Here is a 10,121-nt window from a genome sequence, read left to right as displayed (position 1 = left end):
GCTTTGCGTGGGAAGTGAACTTCGTAAATAGTCTGGCGTAACCACTCTCTTTAAGTACATCAACGGGGAGTCCATATATCGTTAGAGGGGCTAGGAAGTTGCAGAAGTCGAGAGTTGGACACAAAGCTGCGCCTCTTGGAAGATTCGAAAGCGGCTTGTCATTTCGTGCTAGGCTTTGCTCATGTCCACGACGACAACTTATTAACATTGAAATGGACTAAATAGAAATGCACACAATAGATTTTCCGTTTGCGTAAGGACCTGGTTTATTCTGGGATAGGCCTGGCATTCATGCGTATCCATAGTAACGAAAAATTTGACAGTCGAAAGACTGACTGGTATACAGCCCAGATTTTGATACAGGGACGTGAAGCTCAGTAATCTTGTTTATCAGGCCAATGCCTGTTCTTCCGACCTAATTTACTACAACCCATAATTATCATTGCTCTAAAGCTATTCTTAACGTTAATTCCTGCCTGACAAATCCACTAAATATGAGTCCTTCGAAGGGTAAGATGAAGGAATTCACAAAGTCACGGCGTCGACGAACAAAGCACGTGAGCAGCGCCTGTGAGACTTGTAGACAACGGAGAAGAAAGGTATATCGCTTGATCGTCTCAATAAGTTTTACATTTAACAGTGAACCAGTGTGATAAGAAGCGGCCATGTAATCAATGCAAGAACGCGGGATGGGAATGTAAAGAACAAGTCAAGAAAGACTTGAGGGGAAAGGATTTTCGTCAGGAAGAGGCGTGGAGGGCAAGATTAATGGGTCAAATCATAGACATATGCCAGGATTCAACCACTCTAGAGTTCATGGATCTCATGACGGTCTTCCACAATCAACCCTCGTGTGAGGATATTGATCGGGTTCTCAACAACACAAAAAATTCACAAAGATTGGCCGCGAGACAATATGAAGTGTTCCCAAATGATGACCGACAAATAATGTTGCCTGGCTACCAGCCCGACCGCTATGAACACGGTTTCCAGACGACCATTCCGCACAGGCACCCAAATATGAGTAGGGAGAAGTATGTTGAGCTGCGGGTGGACCGCCATGTGAAAACAAAGAGTGATAACCATACCAGCATAGATGCTGGCAGGCAAAGGATCAGTATTCAGGCACTGACACTCCCGTGAATGGCGACAAATGTTGTCGGTCCTCAACACCTGCATCCACATCTCTCGCCATTCCCATAAATACTTTGAAAAACAATCTGCGAAGGATATCTGCATCAGAAGGGTCGAAGCTTGGAATGCCGACGGTTGTCTCATGTATGATCGTGAGAATCCGGAGCACAGAGACAACCTTTAATGGGAAGGCATTCAACGAAATACTTTTGTATTTCTGAGATCCATGCTGTAAAGCTAGTTATACAGCTGTCATCGAATTCAAAAAAGGACTCCTGTTGTTCATATGTATTGCGATGACCCAAACATAGAAGCGTAGTCAGCTGGTAAGAAGGTTGATTCGTGGTTTTATCGGGGGCCATGACCAAACTCGGGTATTCTGCAAGGCGACTGGACTGGAAATAGAGCTGTTTGGGAACGTTGGGCGATGAAGTGTAGGAGGTTGTGCTGGCAAGCGACGTCTTTTATGTGTTCACGCTGACTTGAGAATACAGAATATCCGGCAAATATGATGAGACATAGACCTCTGTCTGCCCCTTGACAAAAGCAAATATCTTAGGCCCGAAACGAACTTCAAACCCTGAGTGATGGGACGGCTGTGGTCTCGGGATTTAAGTGCCGGGGATCAAGGAGAAAGTCTTAAATCACACCCTCAGATCAAAGAAAGAGTAACTCCTGCTGCGTTACTGTTTCCTATTTACAATCCACAAACAAAGCAAGATGCTGAGAGGAAGAGATGTTTGAGAGTGGTTAGCGGGAGGCTTGAAGGGAGTTCTTGTCCAATCTGTCACTGAAAATGGTCATGGTGACAAATTCTATCCCTGAGCGTGCATTCTGATAAAGAGAAACTCTGTCAACCAAAGTAGGAGATCTAGAGACGCACAGATGTCCCATCAATGGACTTCACAATGCCATAGAATATGTACCAAAGCTTCCCTGTCCATAAGCCAGAATTCTACCAGACTCTTCGAATAAAACCCTCAACATAGGGATAGATAATATCAAGTAATAATACACGGCCTCCAGATTGTGGGTTTAATTAAGCACCCACACGCGAAGGAGATCAACATATGCACCAACAATTTCCCTCGACACCCTGTTAACGAAACTCGGCTTCCGAAAAGTGGGAGCTCACGTCAAAGCCTCCTTTCGATATCGTCGAGAGCTTATATCGACGGGGCGGGGGCTTGATCTTGGTCATCGGTCCTCTCATTCATTGTAGCGAATGTCGCCGTTGAGTTAGCTCCTGTGTGCTCCTTGGAGACGATCTGTTCGCGGCTCGAGGATCGCCTCACAGACGATATGTTGCCCACGTGGTCGATATAGAGTTGCTGAATTCCACGCAATGCTAAGAGGGTATTGTTTACCAAGAGTTGAATCTTCATATGTAAGCAAAAGAACGATATTATGAAGATTCGACTTACTGTAAGCCACAATGTCTCTTGTTGACTGAATCTCTGTTCAAGCCCAAAGGCGGCAAAATTGATGATAATAGACACAATTGATCGACCCAAATTGTAGGACAAGGGGGAGTTAGTATGCCCTGTAAGTCGCAATAGTTTCCCTACCCAAACAATCCGATAAAGACAACAGAGCGAGATGGTGAGGGTGAACAGAAGCGAGCTGGTGAATGTATTTTGTCTGTATATGCGATTTTGTTAGCACTATCCATGCACCTCATCAAAGAGGAACACTCACCCCAAGACCAATGACGATACAAATAGACTGACAGCGATGATGCTTGACAATAGTGTCACACCTCGGACTACTGTCAGATCTAGTAATGTCGAAGATTCAATGAGACTGTATACCTCCCCCGCCTGTCTAAGCTGTCAGATAGTCGTCAAAAGGAGCCAGGAAATGAACTCACTTCCAGAAAACTGAGGGAAAAAAGGGCCACACGGGCAACAATGTAATTGATATTAACAAGCTCCGGTGGTCTCTCAGCGATGACAATGACCAACGTGATGGCAAGAACTGTTTGGCAAGAGGCATTCAGAAAAAATAGCTTAGGGCGGGTGTGCCTCAGTGCCAAACTGGTCCAAGCCGCCACGAGAAACAGCATGGTGACAAATACGTTGACCACGCTCCAAAGCCACGCGGGATCTTTCGTCGGAGCTGTCATGATGGTTGAGCTGTGGGTGAGCGACAGAACGAATGAACAGAACAGAAGAAAAAAGGCAACCAGGCAACGGGTGGACGTGCAGGAGAAAGGAACATTTATCTCCTGGGCGTCTGGAGGAGATGGAGCGTTCATCATTGATTAGTCTGGCTCTGGAATTCATGATCTCGCTATCCCTGACACCCGATGTGCAATGTCTCTTTTGATCTCATCTCTCACTTGTGCATCGTAGAGAGAAATAGAGGTGTCACCGTACATCAGTCAGGGGCCTTCAAGGTAGGAAGTTCTATGGTATGGTGGAGTGGAGACTCACCGTGGAGGTCAACGTGGAGGTCACCTTTCATGTGACGGGTGTGCTGGAAATGTAGCCTCTGCGGTTGCATTGGGATAGTACAAGTATCTGCAGGAAGAGGCGGGTCCCAACGTGAAGTCCCGCTAGGCCCAATACAATCTGCCAGGTCGACGTGTGTCGACCGGGCAGAATGTAAAAGGACTAGCGTGTATGAATGTATAGATGGACAAAATGGATCGAAATAGACCTTCTTGTCGCCGGGAGCCTACTGGCGGATTGCTACACAGGTCGCCCAAACAATGGGGGAAGAACCTAGTCGCCTTTTGCACGAGGAGCTGCAAAGCCGGACTCTCAACGTACTGTTTACAGACGAACAGGTAACTTAAGGAGGGAGGTTTCCGGTCACTACTCAGCCATCTGACTTGATTTAGTTTGTACAACAGTTCCAAAAGGCCCTTGATCGAGATCCCTTAACGGAAGCTGCGTTGCGTGGTATCAAACCCTTTGTGATTCCGAGCAATCGAACCTCTCGTCGCGCTGCTGCTGAAAAACTTCCGGTTGACACAAAACTCTCCGACAGCGTTCAAGAGCTCTGCGACCGATTGAAAGAGAATCCTTCATGTTTGACCGTCCGTGAGGGACTTCAGACAAGGCAGGATGCAGTCAAGGTCGATGATCCCCTTTCCGTTCACGGGCTGCACACGGACGTGGAAGACAGCGCACAACTCTACGAGGTTACGGACTCGTTGTTATGTATTCTCATGAATTGGTATACCTCAAAGAGTAGTCCGGAAGAATTTGCCCAACAAATTTTCGAATCAAAATGTGCTCACATTCAAGACAAGCTCGAAGCAGAGGAGGAAAAACGGAGCATCATTGCGAACTGTCGACGACGAAGCCTCTCCGGCAGCAAGATATATACCTTTTGTTCAGATTTTATCGAAGACCCGGGCGCAGTTTTCCACCTTCCTCGAGAGGTCAAAGCGTACGTGAGCCCCAGTGGATCTCGTACACCGCTGACTCTGGACAGGATGATTGTTGCTATAGGCCTGCCGAATAAAAGCTTTCGAGACATCCATGACATCCTCTCTCGACGGTTAATAGAAAAAGGAATCAAAATCCACGCTAAAGAAAATGGAGGAGCAGAAATTCTTCGGAGAATGAAGACGGTTGTTGACGAAGCCACCTTGCGTTGGCACACTCCAGTAGTGGCTGGCGGTGCTCCTCGAAACACGTCTGCTGTGGCGCCGGCCGCCATCCCTTCGCAACAGAGAGACGCAATAAACGACAACGAAAACCTCGAGGCTGTGACGCCGGTGAACCAGACAACCGTCGTTGGTGCGCCCCGGCTGGCAAGAGACGAGCATATATCATGGGACTCCGGTGTGGGCGTCGGTGGCGATCCTTGCCACGCTTCACCAGTCCCCGGAGAATGTCCTTCCGCTCTCAGAGCCCATGCAGTCAGTGGAAGTGTTTTAGAGGAGCCCGAAAGCGACAACATTGGCCGGACCAAGCGTCGCCGTCTAGATCAACCGAACATGGAGCCGCTCGATAGGCTAGGCCCCGAAGGTGAGTATCGTTCCCGGGCCCAGTCACACCTGAGCTGACTTTGTAGACGATCGAATTGACCAAACATTGTCGGTCGACGGTACGATATTGCCGGAAGAGGGTCGAACGAGTAATGCCACGGAGATGGCTTACGATGACTTGGACTGGTCGTTCTGGATCAACATGGCCGAAGATGTCGACTTCAACTACAATTTGTTTCACCCATCCCAATCGGAATTCCTACCAGCCGACGAGCCGACGACGAATTTCTAGCATTCTTGATTCACCGCTTCGGAATTGGACCTGGCTTAGGCCCTCAATGCCGGGTCGTTCTCATCGCCTTGATTCTCCGCGATTTTCACTAGTTTGCATTCAAGAATCATTGAACCAAAACTCCCGCTCTGCAATGTCACGCCCTCCGACCCATGAACCGTCAGAACATCGCCGTCCTGCAAATCATAAGGCTGGTAAATGGCCGCAACCCGTGGTTCGATAAGTTTTTCGATGGGAAAAGGGGCTGGCGACTGTTGCAATGCCGTCGATGGCAACCCAGGGTCATTTTGGTTCGAGTCGACGGAGACACCCCCATCACGAGTGGTTGGCTCCTCGACGTTGGCAGGAGCAGAGTGGAGGGAATGAGAGCCTGCCGGAGCAACTGCATTCTGTGGCAAGGTCGGAGCTGATTTCTCTCTGCTGGCATGTTCTCTGCAGCACTGGCAGAGTTGAACATTCATGATAACCAACACTTGATTTCCAGTTGCCTTGAGACCGGCCGTAGTCACAAGGAATTTTGGGTCGCTTGTGATCTCCAGGCGGAAGCCTTGATCCTCATACAGGGAGCAGACAGTTGGGTGCTTCGGAGCGGTTAGAAGGCTTTTATGGCGCGCGAGAAATATGTCATACTAACACAACATTTGAGGTATACCTTGTAAAACTCGTGGAATTGGGGATGATCTTGCTCCCAGGTGGGCGAAAGTGGCAGTTCCCACTGATGTTTCCACCAGCCTTTCCGGTCACGTATTTGGACCAAGTCTTTAATATGTAGAATGACGCATTTGACGATATTTCGTACTTCCTGAGGAGCTCTGAAGGTGTGCATCTTGAAGCAGTGAAAAAACTTGTATCGAGATGGCCTCTCAATCGCGAAGCTCGCTCAAGTGCGCGGAGTTGAAGAATATATATCTAAAAGTAATCGGCTTACTTCGAGACACGCGCCGGGCAGACGTTGAAGAGGAAATGACATTCAAATGTTAAAGGGAGAGAGAATGACGGTGTGTCAACTGGTTGCGACGAAGCCCACGTCGCAATGCCACGTCATATCGTCTTGACGGCTTGATTGGGCACAAGGGCCCACGTGATTGCCCGTCGGCAGAGTTAAAACGCGAAGACTCTTCATTGGGCAAGAGTAGCTTGCTGCTATAGACAATTTTCTCCAACCTCACGATTGTCGAGACGTGAAGGAACCGTAGAGCAAGCAATACCTTCCACTATTTAGATATTCACCCTATATAGATATTCCCATTCACGAGTGCCACAGAACGTAAGGGAGATCCAGAGAATTAACAGCCCAGGACGCGACTTGGTCAACCTCAAGAAATCTGCGTGGTAGTTTATCAATCGTGAATGAATACGGAAGTCTAGGGATCTGGCTGGTCTGATCAGCAAGCTTTGTTCTGTGAAACGGGATACAGTACCTTTAATTGTCAGCGCCTTCTTCACGCGATTCTGGGAGCCTGTCCGTCGCTGAATCGCCAATTGTGTCGAAAGTGACCTCTTCAGCCGCTGAGAGATCGAATTCTTCTTCGTCCAGTGTATGGGACTGCAGATATATTCAGCGTTTGATTTCGCAGGTTTAATGGACGAGGATTTGTATGGGAGTATGGCATTCAATAATAAGACGCCGACAACCATGAAGCTGAAAGGGTACATGACCTGCGGCAACTAACAGCCAGGGAATAATGTTGGTCTTCTTACCTGCTCAGCGGTCTGGTTCATGTTTGTTGAAGGAGCGACTTGCTCAGCGGTGTGGTTCATGTTTGTTGAAGCAGCGTTGTTTTGGTCGCTAGATCCATTATTGGTGGCCGAGGCTGTAGACGTTGCCTGTTGATCTGTTCCCTGTGAGGAGTGATCCGCATTGATTCGATTTGCCGACATATTGAGGAAGAGCTTTCTGGTTAGGAATATGAGTAGGCTGAGAGTGGCAAAGTCATCTCAGGAGGAAGCACCCCTTCTTATGATCACAAGCTGAATGTCTGCCCTCCAAGTGTTTTCCTTGTTGGTGCTCATCATCGATCAGAATACGCGGACAACTCGGCTTCAGGGGTTCTGACCAACGACTCTCATGATGCTCTGCAATGGTTGTCCGCATTCGCTAACCAAGCTCAGCTTCGCGCTCGATCTCTCGGCTACATTTGCGCGTCGATCAAGGGACCAGGTACCTCAGAACGACCAGCGCAGACCCTTGTCGAAGACTATCGATGCAATGCCATCGCATCCTGGCTTCATGCTGCAGATTTATGTCAAGAAGAGAGGTGGCAGACCATTATGCGACCTATGTTGACGGGTCACAATGTTCCTGGAAGCGCAGACTGAGACATGACCGTCTCAATAATGATGCATTGGAGGTGCGTGCTAGCTTGTCTCGTGGCGCAAAGGATTTCAATGGTATGCATATTTTGCCGCATAACACAACAAGTACGTATTCGGAGCTAAAGTAGCAAACGACGGGCATTCTTGTAAAGACCGAACGCACGCCAGGGAAATGTGCAGATATTGGATTCGCGATAACGGGCAGCGTGATAGAGAGGTTTTGAAAGGTCGCCAGAGACACGACCGTCGGTGCTGAATGCGTATGCTGCCCAGATTCTGTATGGCATAACGACCATCAAAGAAAGCACAGGCATGACGATATTAGCGCATATCACCCACAAACCGCTGTCGTCCATCAGCGTGAATAGTAGCATGAACCCAACTGTCCATGAACCCAACTATTTGTGAACCCAACTCTTCGTGAACTCAACTCTTCGTGACTTATGGCATCTTGACAGGAGCCTAATTTTACTTAGAGTGACGCGAGATTATGTCATTTTAGGAGTTTATTGATTCCACACGTGACATTTCTATAATTTGCCTCTCCTGATGTCATGTGACAGTTTTTTAGCGCTGTCATTGACGCCTAACGTAGGCAATGGCCACATGTAACGACACGCTGGCAAACATTGCACATCATTCAAGGGATAGGGCTTGAGTCTCGACCGACGATTGCTTGAATTGAAGACCTGTTTTCCCTTCCTAGTGGGATCATACTTGGTGAGTGAATTGAAATGCGAGCTGACGCACTTTTGAATCAGCTGCAATGCAAAGCAATTTGGCTGCAGAGAACAGAATTGAATTCTAATCAGTGATACATACAATCTAGTACCACTACAATCGTCCTCTTACCACGACATCTCCTCACTTCCTCCTAATCGTTCATCAGCATCTATTCCTTTTCACTCACAAAATCGTTGTTGGGCAACAGATCGCACAAGGAGATCGATACCACATCCTACAATCAGAATAAGAGGGGGATCTTTCTTACACATTCTGAGACACTGAATTAAACTTATGTTTATTGGTTGTGATGCCAATTTCGTCAACTGAACTGGTATTCTAATCTTCATGGACCTCTACCAAAGTCAATGCTGACTGGCTTGACAGAAACGCCGCTGGACTAGCCTTTCTGCGGACGATACAACCTTAAAACAAGTCGTGAAATATGTTTCAATTAGATACGTCGAGCCGAAGAATGTCGAGACAGAGTTGTTATGCAAAGAATGCAAGGAGGTTATTTTCTTTGATGGGGATAAGGAGATATGGACAGTTACAGGTAGCGGAAAGATGAAGCTTCCTGCAAATATCTCGGCTACAGTGTATCAAGGGAAATACCATGTGCAGCTATGAATGAAGAATATTAGCAAGAGTAGCGTCATCATATAAACGAATTTCAACATGATATATCATCTTCACTTTCACACAGTTTGTTGTGTCCACATATCCCTTCCTTTTCTCCCAATTCCGGAGGTCACACCTATCAATAGAAGTGGCAATAGTATCACCGAACGGTTCGGGAATATTGTCGACCGGAGTATCTCGGTCCAGGAATGCGTCAAGTGATGCGGCAATAGGGCCTCTGTCCGATTCGATATCAAAGGAGATGAAGGCATCGCCACGTGTCCCTCGAGGATATCTTGACTCGACTGTCATCAAGTGAGCATTGTTCGCAACATGTTCGGTGAACACATTCTTGAAGCTCTCTCGACGAACCCCTAGCAGTTTCAAGGCGTTGGGTTCTTCAGCTGCAGTCTTTGGTTCGGGTTCTAATCAGTAGATAGTAAGTAGTTATAAGTAGTTATCATGGTTTTAACTTTACCATTGTCCCTGGCCATCTCAGATTCGCTTATATTCCTCATTTGGAGCACCGTCCTGTAGATAGCATCAAATCTGCTTCCCTCGCATGCTGACAAAATGAATTTTATTCTCGTAAAGATCTCAGAGCGATGGAGGCATTGAATCTGCTGCTTTTCGACATACTTCCTGATATCGGATGCCTTAAATGAGTCGAGTAGTGTTTTAAGCCGCCTGTCTTCAAAACTAATTAACGAGAATGCCAGCTCATTTAAGTTTAGTTTTGAGACTTCTGAATAGAAGTTATTGGGAGTGTCCGATCTATTGACGTGTTGTACAAAAACACCACACTTTGCAAGGGTATTAGCGTCCAGAGATTTCGTCTTCGAAAGCCTGTCCTTTGCGTGCTCAAGCGCCTCGACCATCTTAATTTGGTAGCCCAAAGCCTTCTGCACATCACGTAAACTCTCAGGGTGAACAAAGAGATCGTTTATGGAAGCCATTGCAACCATTGATAGCTGGACTTGAAGGTAGTTTGGGTCGGAGGACAGTTGGGTCGAAGGACAGTTGGGTCGAAGGACAGTTGGGTCGAAGGACAGTTGGGTCGAAGGACAGTTGGGTCGAAGGACAGTTGGGTCG

The 10,121-nt window shown here is 47.5% G+C and overlaps 6 protein-coding genes across 12 annotated transcripts; 2 read left to right on the top strand and 4 right to left on the bottom strand.

The window, feature by feature from the left end:
• Nucleotides 1–452: 452 nt before the first annotated feature.
• On the top strand, nt 453–1,248 carry PV06_11853 (uncharacterized protein; the record flags this gene model as incomplete). The annotated part of the gene is made up of 2 exons (XM_016413598.1): nt 453–599; nt 649–1,248. Coding segments are annotated over 2 exons (642 nt in total), but the record flags the coding sequence as incomplete, so codon positions are not given.
• Nucleotides 1,249–1,836: 588 nt separating this feature from the next.
• Nucleotides 1,837–3,378, bottom strand: PV06_11852 (uncharacterized protein). The gene is made up of 4 exons (XM_016413597.1): nt 3,005–3,378; nt 2,833–2,954; nt 2,559–2,775; nt 1,837–2,513 (listed from the first exon to the last, which is right to left on the bottom strand). Exons 1-4 carry the CDS (start codon nt 3,257–3,259, stop codon nt 2,301–2,303), a joined length of 807 nt encoding a protein of 268 aa, XP_016256033.1. The 5' UTR covers nt 3,260–3,378; the 3' UTR covers nt 1,837–2,300.
• A 438-nt stretch (nt 3,379–3,816) lies between these two features.
• PV06_11851 lies at nt 3,817–6,190 on the top strand. 4 transcript variants are annotated; one of them, XM_016413594.1, is made up of 4 exons: nt 3,817–3,925; nt 3,980–4,533; nt 4,579–5,117; nt 5,164–6,190. In XM_016413594.1, the coding sequence occupies exons 1-4, from the start codon at nt 3,848–3,850 to the stop codon at nt 5,367–5,369; spliced, it is 1,377 nt and encodes a 458-aa protein (XP_016256030.1). In that variant the 5' UTR covers nt 3,817–3,847; the 3' UTR covers nt 5,370–6,190. The 4 variants fall into 4 exon arrangements, with proteins under 4 accessions (XP_016256030.1, XP_016256031.1, XP_016256029.1 ...); XM_016413595.1 differs by having other exon boundaries at nt 4,579–6,190; XM_016413593.1 differs by having other exon boundaries at nt 3,980–5,117.
• Nucleotides 4,309–6,352, bottom strand: PV06_11850 (uncharacterized protein). Its single transcript, XM_016413592.1, has 2 exons — nt 6,004–6,352; nt 4,309–5,950 (listed from the first exon to the last, which is right to left on the bottom strand). Exons 1-2 carry the CDS (start codon nt 6,193–6,195, stop codon nt 5,405–5,407), a joined length of 738 nt encoding a protein of 245 aa, XP_016256028.1. The 5' UTR covers nt 6,196–6,352; the 3' UTR covers nt 4,309–5,404.
• Nucleotides 6,353–6,426: 74 nt separating this feature from the next.
• Nucleotides 6,427–7,986, bottom strand: PV06_11849. 4 transcript variants are annotated; one of them, XM_016413588.1, is made up of 4 exons: nt 7,322–7,986; nt 7,071–7,266; nt 6,791–6,915; nt 6,427–6,745 (listed from the first exon to the last, which is right to left on the bottom strand). In XM_016413588.1, exons 1-3 carry the CDS (start codon nt 7,462–7,464, stop codon nt 6,793–6,795), a joined length of 462 nt encoding a protein of 153 aa, XP_016256024.1. In that variant the 5' UTR covers nt 7,465–7,986; the 3' UTR covers nt 6,427–6,745; nt 6,791–6,792. The 4 variants fall into 4 exon arrangements, with proteins under 4 accessions (XP_016256024.1, XP_016256027.1, XP_016256026.1 ...); XM_016413591.1 differs by having other exon boundaries at nt 6,427–6,741; nt 7,071–7,467; nt 7,535–7,986; XM_016413590.1 differs by having other exon boundaries at nt 7,071–7,986.
• Nucleotides 7,987–9,032: 1,046 nt separating this feature from the next.
• PV06_11848 (uncharacterized protein) lies at nt 9,033–9,985 on the bottom strand (the record flags this gene model as incomplete). Its single annotated transcript, XM_016413587.1, has 2 exons — nt 9,033–9,454; nt 9,508–9,985. The coding sequence occupies 2 exons, from the start codon at nt 9,983–9,985 to the stop codon at nt 9,033–9,035; spliced, it is 900 nt and encodes a 299-aa protein (XP_016256023.1).
• Between the last annotated feature and the right edge of the window lie 136 nt (nt 9,986–10,121).

The sequence above is a fragment of the Exophiala oligosperma genome, assembly GCF_000835515.1.
Source record: "Exophiala oligosperma strain CBS 72588 unplaced genomic scaffold supercont1.80, whole genome shotgun sequence".
NCBI classification, from domain to species: Eukaryota; Fungi; Ascomycota; class Eurotiomycetes; order Chaetothyriales; family Herpotrichiellaceae; genus Exophiala; species Exophiala oligosperma.
Note: the sequence above shows the minus strand (reverse complement) of the source record. Positions and strands in the feature narration are given on the sequence as shown.